At 44.3% G+C, this 18397-nt stretch overlaps 3 protein-coding genes across 3 annotated transcripts; 2 read left to right on the top strand and 1 right to left on the bottom strand.

Moving 5' to 3' along the window:
- Nucleotides 1-2190: 2190 nt before the first annotated feature.
- Nucleotides 2191-3519, top strand: EAE97_005284 (uncharacterized protein; the record flags this gene model as incomplete). Its single annotated transcript, XM_038875796.1, has 6 exons — nucleotides 2191-2194; nucleotides 2250-2371; nucleotides 2560-2714; nucleotides 2829-2917; nucleotides 2992-3100; nucleotides 3165-3519. The coding sequence occupies 6 exons, from the start codon at nucleotides 2191-2193 to the stop codon at nucleotides 3517-3519; spliced, it is 834 nt and encodes a 277-aa protein (XP_038733133.1).
- Nucleotides 3520-11309: 7790 nt separating this feature from the next.
- EAE97_005283 (uncharacterized protein) lies at nucleotides 11310-11558 on the top strand (the record flags this gene model as incomplete). The annotated part of the gene is made up of 1 exon (XM_038875795.1): nucleotides 11310-11558. The coding sequence occupies one exon, from the start codon at nucleotides 11310-11312 to the stop codon at nucleotides 11556-11558; it is 249 nt and encodes an 82-aa protein (XP_038733132.1).
- Nucleotides 11559-13532: 1974 nt separating this feature from the next.
- EAE97_005282 (uncharacterized protein) lies at nucleotides 13533-16716 on the bottom strand (the record flags this gene model as incomplete). Its single annotated transcript, XM_038875794.1, has 3 exons — nucleotides 13533-15540; nucleotides 15591-16207; nucleotides 16261-16716. The coding sequence occupies 3 exons, from the start codon at nucleotides 16714-16716 to the stop codon at nucleotides 13533-13535; spliced, it is 3081 nt and encodes a 1026-aa protein (XP_038733131.1).
- Between the last annotated feature and the right edge of the window lie 1681 nt (nucleotides 16717-18397).

The raw sequence follows: 18397 nt of genomic DNA, 5'->3' as shown, positions 1-18397 counted from the left end.
TTCACATATCAAAGCTACGAATATAAATCGGCGGAGTTGATTTTTGGGTGCTAATTCCGGTGTACTACAAATACTGCCTTCTTGTGACCGATGAACATGGCGTAAAGTCAGTAAATATTTGTGAGTACTCTTATGGTCTTAATATGTGTAGCTTCAAGGACATGACAGAAAAATTCTGGAGCTAATTCAGGACCTTGTGTACCCTTCAAAATCCATGTGCCGGGATGGCTTACATCTAGTGAAGTATACAAGTTCTTAACGCCCACAGTCAAGTCAAAGCTTGGTTGAACGCCGGATGTATCCAAACAGGACGCTGCGATCTAGAACACAAGACCGTCACTGATCCCTTTGGAGCGCATTGTCATTCTTCTCTTCTCCAGCCAGAAATTTCGAACAACAATTCCATACCCGCCCATGCAAGTTCGGTACGTGAGATATTCGAGTTCCTGATTCCATCAAGGTATCATCTATAGCTCCAAAACTATCTCGCATGTTCGAATCAGCCTTCTCGGACTCGTCTGTTAGGAATACATGTATGAGAAGTTTTGATTCACGAGCGCTGGGCAGAATTTACTGGAAGACCACCTTCTACGTTCTTCAAGATGCAGTGTATTCTTACTAACAAGTATTAGTGCTTGACATTTGGAATCAAAGTCCTCAACAACGGCGTTCAAATTTTGGTCTTCCGAGACTTGGTCCGAAAGATCACAATAAGTCACCTCCGAATACTGCATTCGTGAATATGTTTGAACAATACTTATTCGGTCACAAGATAAGTAATGAATCAAAAGTGCAGCGTTTAAAGCATTTGTATGAAGTGTATTACTTAAATCATCTACTGATCCAATCCATATTTACGATCGATCAATTTTGGAGTACGGATCTGGGATCCGAGATTTTCCCCTTGTCATATTCGAATCCGGTATTCTTTATGAGGGGAACAAGCGCTCAAGAAACTATCGATCTTGAGAGTCAAGCTTGAACATGACGACGAGAGTACGAAAAATTCTTTTCGCATGTGATGTGGACTGAGAATCGGAGAATTGTCATCATATCTAAATAACTTCCCCGTTTTCTGTCGTATGTAACCTATGAACTTCTGAAAATTTGGTGGTCATCAATCCACCAAGATTTAGAAACCACAACCGAAAACGGAAATTAAAATGTCTAATAAATTTAAAGTCACAAGTGAAGCTCATGTGAGAAATGTGGGCGTTCCCAAAACGCTGTTAATTTCCGTGAAGAGGGCTAAGAAGAAAAAACTGGTAGGAAGGGTGACAATCTCAAAGACAACATGTAAAGAGCCATAGAGGTGTTCAATAATGTTTCCCGCCCGAAAGTCTCTGTACGTTATCTCAATCGCGGAAAGATGTAGATATACGAAAATGTCAGGGAAGCTGCATGCATAATGCAAGTATGAATCCGAACCCCGCCTTAAGATCTTTTCGCTAAGTACGAATGTAAACGTGGAGAGAGCTATCAATGGGCTCTTACCACAAATTATCAGTCTACAATATCAAAGACTCACGTCACAGATTATAAAGAAGTCAAGTTGAGAGAAGGTATTCCATTAAGTAAACAAGGCAATATATGCCAGAAGGATGAAGTCTACAGGAAATGACGAGGGTGCTGCCACCATCTCTCTATCTATCTAAAGTGCTCGAGTCTTGCTGCTGCTGCCAATCTCTACTAATACAAAAAAATATGAATACAAAGTAACCTCCACGCCAAAATTCCTCCCATACCAAGCCTATGTCAAATTGAATGTGTTGTGAGTTTTGAAAGAAGCATGTCGGTGGAGCAGTTGATAGTTCCTGCCACAGTTGAGCTGTGCTTTTCTTGTCATGTTGATGATGTCGTGAATTGTCGTTTTGATTGAGGTATTGATTGATTTTCTAATTGTCGTTCTGATTAACTTCTTATTTAGGTGGTGACTGTTACGTCAAATTGAATATTCGGTGAGAGTTGTAGTTCAAGCTCTTCAACTTTCGAATAATGGCACCGACAAGCTAAGGAGGTCCTCCGAGCGAATCCCGAATCATCTACCAGATCCATCTACCAATACCGCTAGGTCCATCCATCCATCCAAGCAGCATATCCACCGCAGCAAGCAGCAAACCCCCAAGTAAGCAACGACACCATCTTCGTAGCAAACCCTTTCGGGACGCCAACTACCAGAACTAGCGTAGCATGAGTGCGTTTCACCAATCATCCTGAACAGCGAATCAATACTAAATCGTCAGTGTAAGTACCCAAAACGACGGTGCAAGACCTCTCTAACGGATCAGAACGAACAGGCGGTGCAACACCGACAAGATCCGAAGACCTCAAAAGCGCTGTCCTACCCGGCCGCCCAGTCACCGCTGACTCGGTAACATGAAAGGCCGCACGTCCCGCCCACGACCCCGGCGCAGCGCAACAAACTCCGTAGAGAAAGCCACCTGAGCCCAAGGTATCACTGGACAGTAAGATAAACCAATCAGAAAACCTGCTTCAGACCGAAGTCTTCCACAAGCCCCCTTGAAACTCCGTCACTGAGTTTTCTCACTACTGCCTCAGCATCAACTGAAAGTTATCGAGGGATCTCTAGAGGCCTCATCAAGGAACCCGAAGGGTCCAATCAGAAGACCTCACGCTACTCCAGTAGAGAAACCCGCGGAGAAGTCCGGTGAACCACCCGAGGGCAGCTCGTTAGACGACTCGTTGGACTCTCAGTCGGTGTAGCAAGAAGAACAATCAGGAATCGCAAAGAAGCTCGGCGAATCACCCGAAGGCGGCTCTATGAGCAACTCTGGAAATCAACATGAACTTCACCTAAGAAACCTCAGTCCCAGCCCAGAGAAAATCTCATCAGGGAACCCGAAGGAACCCGTCAGAGATCTCTACCGCCCCAGTCGAGATCTCGTTGAGAAGTCCGGTGAGTCGCCCGAAGGCAACTCGTTGAACAACTCGGTGAGAAACTCAGTCGGATTGGCAAGAGGAAACCATTAGAACTCGCGGAGCCGTCCTATGGGTCACCCGAAGGTGACCCGGCGAACAACTCGTTGAGCCCACAGGAAACCTCATCTGAGCTTTCGACGATCAGAAGACCGAGCAACAGGTCAAAACGCAAGTTCACCATCCCCGCCTCAGCATCACCGAAGTGACCGAACAACGGATCATAGGATCTCTCCCAAGCCTAGGACCAGCGTCTCCTCCCGTCAGCCAACAACCTCAAGAGGAACCTATCAGAGTCCCCCGAAGGAGTCTCAACAAGGTCCTCAAATGAGATCGCCGACTTCTGGAATTCGAGACCAATCTTCGGACATGGAAGTTACCCGCAAGAATCTTCCACCAAACATTACCTCCCCACAAGCAGTCCCCTCCTTGGGCATCGCTGCCGCAGTTCAGCGCCGAATGGCAGGTCGGAACGAAACAAGACGAAGAGACGGCTACTCCGGTATGACACAGGTCATTCACCATCAATGCAGTAACAAATCCCGCGTCGGAAAAACTTATGAATTGAAACTTAACCTCTAGGGTGTCTCCACACCTAGACAGTAGCACAATTTAAGAGTCCCCTCAACGAAAAATGCCATAAGAACCACGTCACCAAAGTTCGTTGCTTTTTAACAGGACGGACAATGCCTCAGCGCCGACACGACTCCGCACATCGATTGGCCGAACAACACGAACAGACTAGTCTGCTGCCCTAATTTCGTCTCAGTGCCCGGTGGTTGAACAACGAAATCCCTGAGTGGACTGAGAAGTAAAGCCTCAGCACGTCCATTTGTACACCCCCAGGGGCGGGTAGACGCCGAACAACTCCACTGCAGCTACACCCACGGTAGAACCCGCTAAGGTAAAACCGGAAATGGTGGATAGAAAGGTAACTACCAATTAGCCTCTCAAAGCCCCCACGCAGAACAATGGCACAAGACTTTCACCCACGCCATGCTTTCTACCTTCACTGTAAATGCCAGGTGGAAGTGACTGAACTTAAAAGATAAGATTCTCCCAATCCGGGAAGAGTTGCTGAGCCCGCGCTTTGGACTCATAACACGCATCATCGCTAGGAGAAGACTTACGCTGCGCAACAGGGTGGGTATACCTGAGGATGTGCCTTCGGAATTCTCCTCATACAGACAATTCACTATACCCACAGCACCCCGTTACTCCGAGAAACAAAGTAGGTGGAAATATCTGCAACCAGTATCCAGGTATACAGTATTTGACTAAACAGTAAGCGCCCTCAGAAGACATGACAACAATCAGGAACTAAATCTAACCCCATGAGGTGTCTCCACACTCAGGCAGTGACCAGTCCAAGAAGGTTGTTGGATATGCAGTATCTCCTTCATTGGGCAACACCTTACTATTCACCTATGTACCTTGTTCTGGGTAGCTTTCCATATTGCTCAGCAATGCCATCAACAACTCTTGCGAGTAGTTTTGATGAGCTTCGCGTTATATCTTGCCCCGGTGACAAGACACATTGCTAGACTCCTGCCCGCACCAACTGAATATTTAGTGAAGATCGATAACGGCATCATTGTCCAGAAGAAAATCCAAGCGTCAAAAATGACCTAGTACCCGGCAAGCCGCACAGCCAGGGATTGCTCTCCCAACCATGTGAGGGCTCCTCATAGAACATGAGTCCAGCTAGAAACTTGGAAAGCTCACTAGTATTCCTGCAAGCCGCACCGTCAAAGACGATGCGGTCCTCGTGAGAGATGCAAGCATCTACAATCATGAGTCAGGCTAGGATCTCGTTGACCGGGACACTGTCCACGATCCAAGATCTTCCTTTCTCCGCACGTTATCTCCCTACCACTATCAGCCCGTACAAAAGATCAAAGTCCTATAAGGCACTGTCGAGCATCGTCGCATACGATAAAACGGGATTTATCGCACACTCAGCAAGCCAGCACCAGTAGTTCTAAGATCAAATGCGATAGACGTGGATCACGCCGTCGTAATGGATGGAGCTATGTGCATTGGAGTATGTTACTGGATGATTATTGAAGCCCATAGAAAGTTAGAATGTGAGAGTTGAGTCGAAGATCTGTTTCCCTTGCGCCTGTGATATTCTGAGGAGGTTCCACGAATGGACTGCGCTTTCAAATATCAATAGGTCACAAGTAACAACCAAGGTACGGTATTTCCTCCAAAGCCCACAAGATCAAGCCCACAACACACGACATTTCTTTAGAATTAGAGATCGAGAAATTAAGTTCCGAAGAACGAAAGACCGTAGCCAACACCCACAAAAGCCGACACCCCACAAAATCCAAAGTCCCCACAATGATCTCTAATTCACGGAAATAAAGTGCTAATGTTGCAAGCAGATCTGAACCATCGGTTCATAAAGCCAACGCCCACACAGATCTTCAACTTATCACAAACTTACGATCAAGAAACAACAAAGACACAAACAGAACCATAAGCCGCATACACGTCGCTGGCCGTCACTTGGCTCAACCATCACCATCGAGCGTCAACGTACACTTGCGCAAGTCAGTGAAATGAATACCGATATAGCTTTCAGGGAAAAATCCCATCTGACTATATTTTCTTGCATTTCTCTCTACAGGTAAAACTAATGCGGTAAGACACAGCTTTCTGTAATGATGAGATTCGGAGCTTGTGGCTGTACGGTTTACTTGCATCGAAACCTGCTATGATACAGTCGTACTGGAAGCGTCTGTAGAGTAGCAGCCCTTTAAAATACTGTACGGTTTACTCGCACCACGATAAATCGTGGAACAGTCGTACTGGAAGTATTCATAGAACAGAAGTCTTTGGACACTGTACGGTTTACTTGCATCACAACGAGTCTTGAAACAGTTGTACTGGAAGCGTTCGCAGAGTAGCAGCCCTTTAAAATACTGTACGGTTTACTTGCACCACGATAAATCGTGGAACAGTTGTACTGGAAGTATTCATAGAGCAGAAGTCTTTGAAATACACAAGCTCTTGTGCTCAACTGAAATAACGTTTTAGTGAACTCGGCAAGCTGGCTTGCTATACGACAGTTTCCCCACTGTAGATGAATCTTTGGACGGCTTGGAGTATCAGCATCGTGTTAATTTTGTTGGGGAATGGGGGACAGGGGAGGAGCACTAAGCAACGTACCATTGAAATGCGGGGAGCAGCTGTACGCTGCTCCCAAGATAGACGTATCTAAAAAGTTCAACAAACCCATACATACTGAATAACCAGCCACCGAATAGTTGGCAAGTAATGAGCTTCCGCCGCCGATAGAACCTACTCGCGACCCAACACCAAGCCTCTCTTACACCACCGAGATGGGTGCAAACACGTCAGAAATAGCAATCTCCACTGGACATTCAGATTGGCTACTAAGCCGCTCTAGCTACAAGTCCCAGTAGTCATTGTCCCGAAAGGGAATGCTACTCAGATGGCGCGTGCTACTCAGCACACACCAATCCCCACACAGAAAACAAGAGCACAAGCTATCTAAATACGAAAAGGAAACAGTTGTCGAGAACGATTGTCGAGAAAGGTAGTTGGAGAGCTTTGCTTCGAGGGCTGTAGCTGTCATTGAAAGTAATGAAACAATCAAGTTTGGTTTGAATTGAATTTTCAATGTTGAATTGATAGTATTGATATCTTGATGTAGATTCCTCAATATTGATTCGGTGACAGTGAGGTGTAATTGATTCAGCCCTCGAAGCAGGCCCAAGATGAGGAGTGACCTCAGAATTGTTCCCTTGACAGTTGTTGAAACATGGTCTGAAGATTCAGGGAAGATGCAGTGCTTGAGAAAGCAGTGGCTGTGTAAAGCAGAGGTACTATAGCCAAGTGTATCAGACAACTCTGAGGTCGTAAGAGGTGACGGCGAGGTATCTTGTAAAGAGAATTCGAAGAGGAGACACTTTGCGCTTTTGCATAAGATTGAATTGATGCTCGCAGAGTCGATGAGACTCGATTCGAATTGAAGAAGATCCACCGCTAGGAGTCGAAGTATTAGAGATCTACCATGATTCTCGTCATCACACTTCGCTCCTCTGACTTCCAGGTCACTATCGTGTCTCATAATCTGTTAGCAACATGACTAGATTTTGATGAAGATGTAGCCTTACCAATTGAAATAGACAGCGCCGAAGGATCGAAAAGTGTTTGAGGTATGTATGAAGAGAGATAGTTGAAAGACACGGGTGCATCCTTTGCAGAATAGTGTAAGGCCATATTGACCCTCACTCTTGAAGCTCGCAGCAAGATAGATGGTGAGCATGGTGAAGGGCACGCGTGAATGAATCGAGTGATTGATTGGTGTCGTCATGGTGTGACAACTCCGCAGTCGAGTACACAGAGGAACGAAACTGTGGCATGAAAGTCAGTAATCGAATAAAGATGAAACAGTACCAGTACTCACATTACTACTAATTACAGAGGAGAAAAGATGACACCGGGACGAAAGGATGAAAAGTGTGATTTTTCTTCCTGACAGATGGAGATCGTTGAGGTGAGTCGAAGCTTTTCTTTTTTCGAAGAGAACGCTTGAGAGAAGAGGTTCCCAAAAAGGATGAAAGATATGATCGTTCTCTAACAGATTAAGACTGTTGAGGTGAATCGAAGGTATTTCTTGGAAGAGCGCGCTTTGAGGATGACTGCATGGCAGGCGTCAGTAATGGCACAAAGACAAGATCGGTAAGAAAAGAAGACTGTACCATAAGAACTATGTGAAGAGAGCTTGACTGATATCTAATGAGACAACAGACTTGATTGCATACTGACAAAAATGCCGATCTGCTGGTATGGCAGATTGGAGCATTTTGAACGGACGTCGACTACGGAGAGAATTGTCAGGAATCAAACAGAAATACACTTAGTTCGTGTATAGCAAGACTTACGTAGCAGTGTGAGGTATACTATGGTGATAAGATCTTTGATTGAGTAACGTTCTTCTTCGACAGACTTTTGATGAACAGAAAGACAGATATTGAAGGCTCAGAGAGGTTGAGCACAACCGCGACGAGCCACTGAAGTGACCCGTCGCGTTGTCTTCGATCTTAATGGAAAGACCAGAAAGAGATTTGTTATTGAAGAAGGTATTGAGAAAGTATTGAAATCAAAGAAATGTTGACTTGAAAGTAATATTTGAGGATATTTTGGTGGTTGAGGTGGTTTGGTTTGTGAGAGGAAAGACGGGGAGATGGTTGCTATGCGAATGCGAAATACTAGTCCATGCCTCGCAACAGGATTTCCAAAATTTCCACGCTAAGGATAAACAAGAGATGGCACCTGCCGCGAAAGTGAATTGGTCCCCCGCCTTGTGATATTAGATTAGAGCAAGTAACTTTTTAATTGGCTATGTTAAGTCGATGTCCGAGGTATTCCGAATAGAGCGGCATTTACCATAGAGTATTTTCAAGTTCAAGATGCGGAGGTAAATTAGATATCAAGTTAGTACTTCCATTGTTTTCATTAGAACATGCTGCCCACGTGGATGTACAATATCAAAGCAAGTCAATCAATATGAGCATGGAAAGAAGATTGGAAGAAGGCAAAGTTATGGATCTTCAACACAGCCAGAGAATTAGAATATATCAAATGCCTTTTGTATTAAATTATCTATGTGACTTGCCATGCTTGAAAAATAAATTCATCAAAAGAGTTCCGTTTCATACTCTCTCACTTTTCGGTCTCTACTCTACCTCGATACCAGCCCATCGCTCCTACTTCTTCTGCCCTAATACTCCACATGATCTCTTAAGCAAAACCAAGGCCAACCTTACATTATTGCACTTCGATACCCCCAAGAAAAGCATACGTAAAAGGGCTGTAGTCAGTCAATCATAAAATAGCAAGCCTTTTCTGTGCCGAGCCCCAAGGTTTTTGGTTATTCATTCACTCCTTTTCATCCCGGTCAGTGGCTGAGCATTCAACAATAGGGTCCCGAGGTCGGGGTTTATCGGTAATAGTCAATTCCCCGGTTCGGACACTTGCAAAGAGAGGTTGGGATCGAGATGATGCATATGATCCTGTCTACTTGACTGAAGAGTTAATTCACTCGACCTTTCACCCCCCCAGGAGAGCACAGACTTACGAACACCAAGACACACTGGAAGTTTTCGAATATCTGATAAGACAGAATTGAGGAACCGAATCGAAAATTCGAGATGTATCTTCTTGGGAAGCCCAAGCAAGCATGAAGCTCTGTGATGGCAAATGGTGGAAAGAAAGTGTACAAATCATTGCGAGATTTGGGGCTTTATAGATAGTGTAATAATTTCCTCAATAGTCAAGTTTCTCCCACCACTAATGTTCGTCGAGAGCACCGAAAGTGCGATACTAGTCCACTATGCTTCGAGTGATTGCATGTTCATGCGAGAGACAAATATCTGACACTGGTCATTACACTGGTAATGTTTGAAAAGACCGGGCATGCTTATTTATATAGCCAGTACAATTAGAATGAGAAGTTTTGAGTATACATCTGTCGAGATGCAAAGTTGGACTTGAAAAAGGTATATTTTAGAATTTGGAATTTGTTTTTAAGAGCAAACACTGGTCTGCGAACAAGCTTCGGAACAGTCACCAGATCAACTCTTGTCACTTGACAGCCCTTCTAGAAGAATTGCTTTCCACCCCTTTTCGCTTCGACATTTCTCATACTACCTTACACGCGGAATCACAGCTTCCCAAGTGACATGACTGGAGCACATCAAATAGCTCTCGTCAACGAGAAGGTGTACAATTGAGCCGCATTTTCCAAGAGGACTTGAGCATTCTTATCAAAAAGATCAATATATCCAATATTTCAATCCATAATTAGTTCATGAAAGCGTTTATTAGCGACATTCTACGATTCTTCATGGATGTTGTGTAACAGATGAGGTTGGAATTTGGATGACAAAGCATCGTTCATACAGTGGGGCAATCCAGCCCCTGCAACGACAGGACGACGAACGACCGTATCTCACACCGTAAGTCGCGATACATCAACGTGTCGACCGCTCTCATTGAAAGGTTGCATTTCCATTCCAAGTTACAGTCAAGAGGAGCAATTCCCATTTTACTTGACGCTGATGCCGACGCCAGTGCGTGTGGTATTTTTCGTGAGCTTACCAGTCCTTGCCCGCGCTAATTAGAGGAGCACGCTTACCATATCTTTGGAGGTCCTCAATAGTGTGAGAGCTGGCTTGGGTACTATGGATGTACTCTTCTACTCTTTATTCGAACGTCTCAAGAAGTTGGGGGCACTGTTCCAAATTGCACAATGTTAAAAGCATGCCAAGCTTCAAAATATCTGGGGAATCTGGGGTACTACGCGTATTTCATTACTCATCACTGCATGTCAAAAGCTTCTTGTTCCATGTCATATCTGTTACATACCTACAAACAGTTCTTTCTCCCAGACTTTGATTTCTTCATTCTAGGGCCCGTTTATCATCATTAATACTGAAAGTGTAACATTATAGTGTTGGGTTTCATTTTACTCTGTGCCCTAACCAAAGACTTTTATGTATCTCCTACCTCAAAAATACTCCAGAACTTTATGGAACTCAGAAGCTTGTGGTTATCATCATCTCGAGTGTTGTTTTCAACGGATCTTTTCCGAAAGTCAAATAGTTAAAAGGTCTCGTACCATACGTCAAGACCTCTGAGCGTCTAACATAATCACATCGCAAGGAGGCTGAACGTAGTGGACATTGCCAGACTCATGAAAGTCTTTTCGCTATCATGTTTTAATTTATAACGCAATTGTATTTGTGCTTCTACGAATACATCTTGACCCCATTGACGGAAAACTTCATGCGACTGATCATCAGTACGATTCACGAGACCGATGAGCTAGATTCATCGAGCTTAGTCGGTTTCGAATTAGAATAAAAAAGACAACCCAAATGCCTAGTAGCCAATTCAACGTTGAAGAATATCCTAAAAGCCTAAGGACCTCATTTTGCCCAATCATAGATGGAGTTAGCAGCCTCACTAACTCTAGCTCGCCATTTAGCTCACCCACAAACTCTAAATATCAATTATATATAAGAGCTGGAGTCTTTCATTCCCTTGGAAAAAAACTTCCTCTCCATTGAAAATCATTTCACAAGTTCGAATATCCAAAGAAAGAAATCTCAATACGCATTTCAAGGAATCCATCTTCTCGTCAATTACAGCTCATAAATCGACCTCCAGACAAGCAATCTCTCGTTAATTTCTCTCCATACAAGTTCCTCATCAGAGAAAGAACACCATAACCCGACCGAAAATCCACAGAACCACATCCCAATCTCCCACGGACTTCGACCCAACAACCACAAAATCACTACACTCAAAAATACCCACCCCCCATCCGCAAAATGTACGCCCACCTCGGCGTCACCCTAACCATCACTCCAATCATCATCCTATCCCTCATCATAACGATCGGCCGCATCTTAAACCGCAAGCGATTTTCCAACGCCGATGCCTACGATCTCGAAGCCAATTCTTCTGATTCCGAAAAAGAAGATGATGCTACTACCAATAACGTCACTACTGCTACCACTTCTCCAATGATGCCTCTAAAACCTGCGAGAGTTGCACTTGCACCGCAACGAATCCAGTAGGAGATCGGTAGTGAAATTTAATTTGAAATAGAGTTAGTTTTGAGGTGCTGGAATTCTATCTAATATAGCATGATTTTGGGGATAATTCGGAGTTTTGGTATGTCAAATGTATATGAAATAATGGTTTAGGATACCTCTATTTGAATAATTCGTAAAGGCTTAGGGAATCTGGGAATATGGGATTTTTCGAAGATGGAGTTGGAAATTGATATGATAGGTTAATTAGCGATACTTCTATTCATAATGCAATTGAAGCAGTCAATGCACATAACTATCTACATTCCCCGAACCAAAAATTTATCCCGTGGATGTGCGTGAAATTATGATGTCATGGAAGCTAAATTTGGAAAGCATTTCAGCGAGAGAACACTTTGCATGTGACTAGCGTAAAGAGACGGGGTTATACGTCCTGCCAAATACTTTTTCCGCTTGCCAATTCGGGCTTCCGGTAAAATCTCAACTTCTTTCTTAATATTAACTGAAGAAATATCGTCAGTCTCTTTCCTTCTTCCTACTGAACTTCATCCCAAAACACCATTCTCATTCATCCATCCATCTTTCCTCTACCCACTCGTCTGGCCTTCACTCCACTACTTTCTCAACATGTCGCACATCACTAACTCCCCTCTGTTCATATTTGTTCCCTCAAAATCGCCCATTCATTGATTAGCCAAACAGAAATCTACTTCCAGCTACACAAGACACCCCCAAAGATCTAATCTCATCCATACCATCTTCTCCATTTCCCCTATCTCTCGTCCGAAAAGATCCCAAAATAAACTATAACCACCTTACACATCTCCCCCCCAAGTTCCCATCGAAACAACCAATTAATCCATCTCATACCCTACCCAATCTTTCCATCATCTCATCTCATCTCATCTCACCGCCCACCTCCCTCCACCTCTCTACATTCCCACTCCTCTCACCCCAGTGCAAATCCCCTCACCACATACCCCAATCTCAATCCAACTCCACTCCATCTCTCCATCCATGCATCAAGCTTCTAATACATACCCCTTACCCACACCCCCCCAATTTCAATCCATCCCATCTGAGATTCTCGCTCGTCCCCCATTCCCCGCCCATCACCCAATACCATCCATAGACACATCGAGAACCCTCTCTATCCACCTCTCTATTTACTCTCTCTACCCATCCACCCACTCCAACCCATCCCATCCCATCCACCTCCAAAATGAAAGAACCAAGTCCTAAAGTAACGAAGTTCCACATCTTACCTATTCATACATCTACTATGTATACCTATTCATCTCAAACAGAAAGCATACATACATACATACATACATACATACATACATACGTATAATATAAATCCAGGACGTAAACAAGACAAGAACATTTCACATCAAATCACATCACAACATAACATCGAAGCAAAACAATCATGTAGAATTCATCTCCATTTCATTGCATTCCATTCCTATCTTTCTTTCACTCTATCCATCCTCACCCAGTCCTCGCCTATCAAGTCTTTCCCCCTCTCCTTTTCTTACATCCCTAAACCTCCCCACCTACACCAAACATACACTATCCACACATCCCACGCAAAATGCCCTCTCTTACCCCCCCTCACTCCTAATCTCAGAGCCCCAAATCCTTTCTATAAACACCCAACCCCCGCTTTCACCAATAAACAATAAATCTACATCCGCAAGCCCCCTCTGATATAAAAAGAGCCATCTACGTGAGGCCACGCACTCTCGGGTATTTTGCTTGTAAAGTCAAAAAATCGCGTCGAAGAAATGTACCAAAAGGGCAAAAGCAAGTACAAACAATAATAAGCAAATAAGCTTAAGCAAAAGAAAAAGGAACCTCCTGCAATTGTTCAGTTCCTTCTCATCAGTTCTTCCCATCCTTCATATCCCCCAATGCTTTAAACAACACGTATCATATGCCAATATCCCAACATCTCAAACATCCACACCAAGAAACCTTGATATCAATGAACATCTATTTTCCCTCAGTGCTAACAGCAGCTTTCTTTCCCCAACCCCAGAATCCACCACCGCTAGCTGGTGCTGGTGTAGCGGGCACACTAGCTGGCGCATTTGGTGTTTCAATCTTGGGAACAGTACTTTTGGCAGGTATAGTTGTCATCGACCTATCAAGACTAGGTTTGGACGAATGTCCAAAACCCGCGGTTGGCATTTCACCATTTTGTAAGCCAGCCAACATCTTCTTCAAGCTCTCTAATTTGAGCTTGGCTTCTTCTGCTTCTTGTTTAGCAACCGCTTCAGCGGTCTTTGCTTGTACAAGTTCAAGAACCAGTGAATCAGAATCTACGTCTTCCTTGGAAGACCGCTGCTGGTCAGACGATGTAGAAGCGCGGAAGTTTTCATTCTCTTTGAGATTCTGCGGAGATATAAGGCTTGAACTTCGTTTATTGTAAGTTGTGGCCACCGAACGATTGGAATTTGAGCGAACAAGTTTCAACTCTCGAAGTCCTCCTGTAGTTGCACTTTTGACACCCCACTCAATTTCATGATCTCTTGAACCATCCGGTGTCGACTGGGCACTCTTCCTTGAATTTCGCAAATCATATACTTGTTTCTCTAATCGTTGTCTATCTTGATGTGAATTTCGAACATGAGCTTGAGTTTCCCTGATTTGATCTCGCAAATTACTGATTTCTTGGTCTTGTTCAACAATACGCCTGCTCAATTCCTGAGACCTCGATGTCTCAATGAGGATCTGTTCTTTCGATCGATCGAGCTCTTCCCGAAGTTGAGATCTTGTCAACATCATAGAAGATCTGCGATTCTCGACGGGATTTTGGAAACGTTCCTCCACAATATCAAGTAGATTGGAAATATCGTCGGTAATGACCGGGAGAGCGGTGACTTCATTAATCTCCGACTCGTCAACAAGGTCGGGTGTCGCCAGCTCCTCATCTCTGGGTACTCCATCTAGACTCGCTTCCTCTGCAATTACATCCATTCCCTTCACTGTTTCAACACTGACATCGCTTTCAGAGCTTTCCACTGCTTCCCCACTAGTTGTCTTCCTTAATGCATCAATCAACGGCTGCACAGCAGTCCTATCTTCTTCGCGTTCCTCCCTCTCTCTTTGCAATTCTGTGGCAAGTATAGCATGATCTCGCTGCATCTCACTTAGCGCCATCAAAAGATCTTCAATTTGACTATGCAGATTTTTATCTTTGTTGACTGGAGTTTTTGCTGCACTGACACTAGCAAACGATTGAGCTCGAAGTGAGGCGCCATCAGCAGTTGCTGAATCACGAGAGATGCTGGTTGCATCTGTTGAAGTGCTAAGCATGCTTTCAGATCCGCTACCCTCTATAGAATTCAGTGTGGAGGCTAAACTCTGCTTTGAAGGGGATCTTCTCAAGAAACTAACGGGACGTGATGGGGCGCTAAGCCCTGGACTAGGTGTGAGATTTGCCGATTTTGTTGACGAATTTGAGCCAGCCCATAATCGTCCGAGAAATCGTGAGGCTGCTGATCCTACATCTGATGGAATGGCAGTGTCAACAATCTGAGACTCCCGATAACCCGCTTCTAAATTCTGAAGGCTTTCGTGTGTTACAATCCCTGTCAGACTAACGAAATCATTGACAAATTCATCGGCATTGTAATGATAAACATCCCATAAACCCCTGGAGAGAAGTAATTGCATTACATCCTCAAATTCTGTGCATGACAAAATTTTGGTTTCATTCTTTCTCATCAATGAAAGAGCAACTCGCATGATAGTTTCTGAAGCACCTTCGGCGAATATAACATCGTAGATTCGGAAAAGCATCGGTAAAGGACAAGTCGTAGCAAAAAATGATAGGAACCACTGGGAAACGTATGCAGGTTCGACTTGTAAAACGTCGAGATGTGTTGATAAGGCAGGTAGATGCAATTTTAGCAATTCTCGAAATTGGTGTATTCGAACGTGGAGACCGGAAAGATCAGGAAGGAAGCAATTTCGTAGGTCATAATGTTCCATGAGCCTACAGATCATTAGTAAATATGGTGACAGGTCGCATAGCTGATATCTTACCGGACGAGTACACAGAATGCTTGCTTATCCCCCATGTGCATCAATAAAGGTCCAACAAGAAAGCCCAAGCCTTGACAATACCCAATTTTGTGATCGTATAAACTGAAGCATTTAAGAACTCTTCCCAGCATGCGCTGCCCATCTCCCTCCGGATCACGAAACATCTCAACACCAGGAAAGCTTCGCCCCAAATCTTTGCCAATGATTCCTTCATATGGACTTGACTCGCCACAGAGTCTATCGAATTGCTCCTCCAACAGTCTGTCGCGGGCTCCCGACATACTCTGCCATACTACACCTCGCAGTGGCGGGGGAATACCACTTCTAATCTTCTTCGACAATAATGTAGGTAAATATTGAGCAGTTCTTGGGTAGTCTTGTACGAGTGCGGCGTAAAATTCGAGGTCGGTCATAGGGGGTGGAGGGGTGACGGAGTATCGAAGCGCTGAGGGTGTAGGGCCATTGACCAATTTCTTGAGATGCTGCATCGACGGTGGCCTGGATTGAGCGCGAGCTCGTTGTTTCTCAACCTTTTGAGCTTTTGCAATACCAGACTTCGGGTTCGAGGCGATCGCATTGTTTTCTTGCTCAAGCCTGGCTAGCAGCAAAGCTGTGGACTGCAGCATGTCAGTCAGTATTGGAAGAATGTACGCGTCTTTCATAACCTTACATCATCGGAATCCTGATTCCTCGGCTGTTGTTCCTCTGTCTTCTCCAATTCCTCCCAGTTGACCTCCTCTACTGATGTATCAGAGCTATCGCTTGCCCTCCTCGAACCGTTCTGTTCCGATTCTGCTGATTCTGAGCCTGTGGGCGTGGGCACTTCATTGCCATTTGGATCTACCATTGTAATTCTCGGCGAGTCTTCGAGACTGCCAGTTTCCGTGTCCTTCCCTGTTACATCCATCATACTCATTATCGTCTGCCTTTTGTCGGTAGGAGTATTTATCTCCTCGCTCGTCTCCAATTCCTCATTTGTAATGATTTTGTCGGAATGTCTCTTCGTGTCGAGTGTCAAAATTGGCGGTTCGGAAAGTCGCACTGTAACCATAGAATCATGCTGCATAGCCTGTCCCTCCTGGTGAATTCTATCCTCCACCTCAACTCGATCCAGGGTGGATGCCATTCTGGTCTCGAGGTTTCAGGAGCGAACGTCGTCGCGTTGCAGCAGGATAAACAGGTCGGAATGACAATCAAGGCACCCCAACCTCTGTTCACAAAATTGGTTCACTCCACTGTAATTAAAACAATCAAAAAAAAAAAAGTCCAAACTTCACTCTTAACCCTTAGATTTTCTTCTCACAAACAAACAAATTTGGATGACCCGAGGTGGAAGAATTCCCAAAGTAGAACCCCCTTTGAGTGTAACCCGAGAGATAATTTATTACTGGCTGCACAATTCGATGAGACCAGTCGATGAATGTTCACAAACACGCTGTCACACTTTGTCAGAGGGCAAAGCAGGTAGACAGAGGAGAAATGGACGCGCGCACGGAGATCGGATGTTTGATGTTTCAAGGAAACGTGGGTGGTAAATGCAATGCTGGACGGCAGCCGTTGAGAGCCAAACGTAAGCCAGGTTATCGTGAAAGTCGTGAAATATGTAAGTATGTACAAATTGAAATGAGGGTACAAAGTAGTTTTTCGGAAGAAAGGGGTGGAGGTGGATATGGTGAGTGGTGAGTGGTGAGTAAATGAGTGGTGAGAGTGAGCGAGTGACTGGTGATGGAGATGGAGATGGAGATGGAGATGGAGATGGAGATGAAGATGGGCGATGGGCGATGGGAGATTGGAGATTGGAGATGATGACTGAAAAGAGTGACTTTTTCTCTCATATAAATATGAGTGAGTGTATGTTGATTGTAAAATTATATCTCACTGACCAGAAGGAAAAGAATGTATCAGAATTTTTAGTTTTTTAGTTTTTTAGTTTTTTTTTTTCCTTTCCCTTCCATCAACTATACATCGGTACCGACCTACATAACGTGTGTATAAACAAATCCTTAGTACCTAGGTATTACATTTATTATTATTATGCTGTCCGTCTGTACCTTCATATAGTGTTAGTCGAGTTAGTGTAGTGAGAGATAGTAGTCAGAGTATGATGAAAAGGATGGGGAAGGAGTCGATAGGAATTTGCCAGGATGGATGCAGATGGATGCAGATGGATGCAGCGGTGAGATAGCTCAAAAGTAATTTGGAGGGGGGGGGGGGGGGGGATGGGGGGTGATTGGTGAAAGATCATAGGTCGATGGGTAATTTGCACATCTTTTTCTACTCTTGACTCTTGACTCTTGACTCTTGACTCCTCTTGAGTCTCTACAAGTGAACGGAGTAGAGGAAGGTAGGTAACAAATAGGTAGATATTGAATCCAAATTTCACCATGGATGAAATTGAGGGAAGCTTAATGAAGTATCGTAAGGACGAATCAATTCCCCCCCCTTCAAGCCAAGTTACCCAACTTTTGCACGACCAGGATATCTGGGAAAAGTGGAATGAGCCATTGGCTAAGAAGAGCAAGAAAACAAGCATTAAGGGGGTTGAAGCATAAATTTCAGGGGAAATGTAACTCTTCTGCTGCTTTTGTGCAGACACGCCTGCAGACACATGCATCCACAGAGTCAGAGTACAGCATCGATTATTTATCTATCCACCCACCATGGTCCATGTCACATCATATCATACTTCTCACTTCACCTCCGTCCAATCATCTCCCCAGAGAGATACATCATAGACGGCTAGAAGAGATTAGGTTTAGTGATCTCATTCATATCTGACAATGCTAGCCATGGACCATGGAGGCATG

The sequence above is a fragment of the Botrytis byssoidea genome, assembly GCF_014898295.1.
Source record: "Botrytis byssoidea strain MUCL 94 chromosome Unknown BBYS_009, whole genome shotgun sequence".
Classification (NCBI taxonomy): Eukaryota; Fungi; Ascomycota; class Leotiomycetes; order Helotiales; family Sclerotiniaceae; genus Botrytis; species Botrytis byssoidea.
The sequence above is the reverse complement of the archived record's forward strand: the minus strand, read 5'-3'. Positions and strand labels throughout refer to the sequence as shown.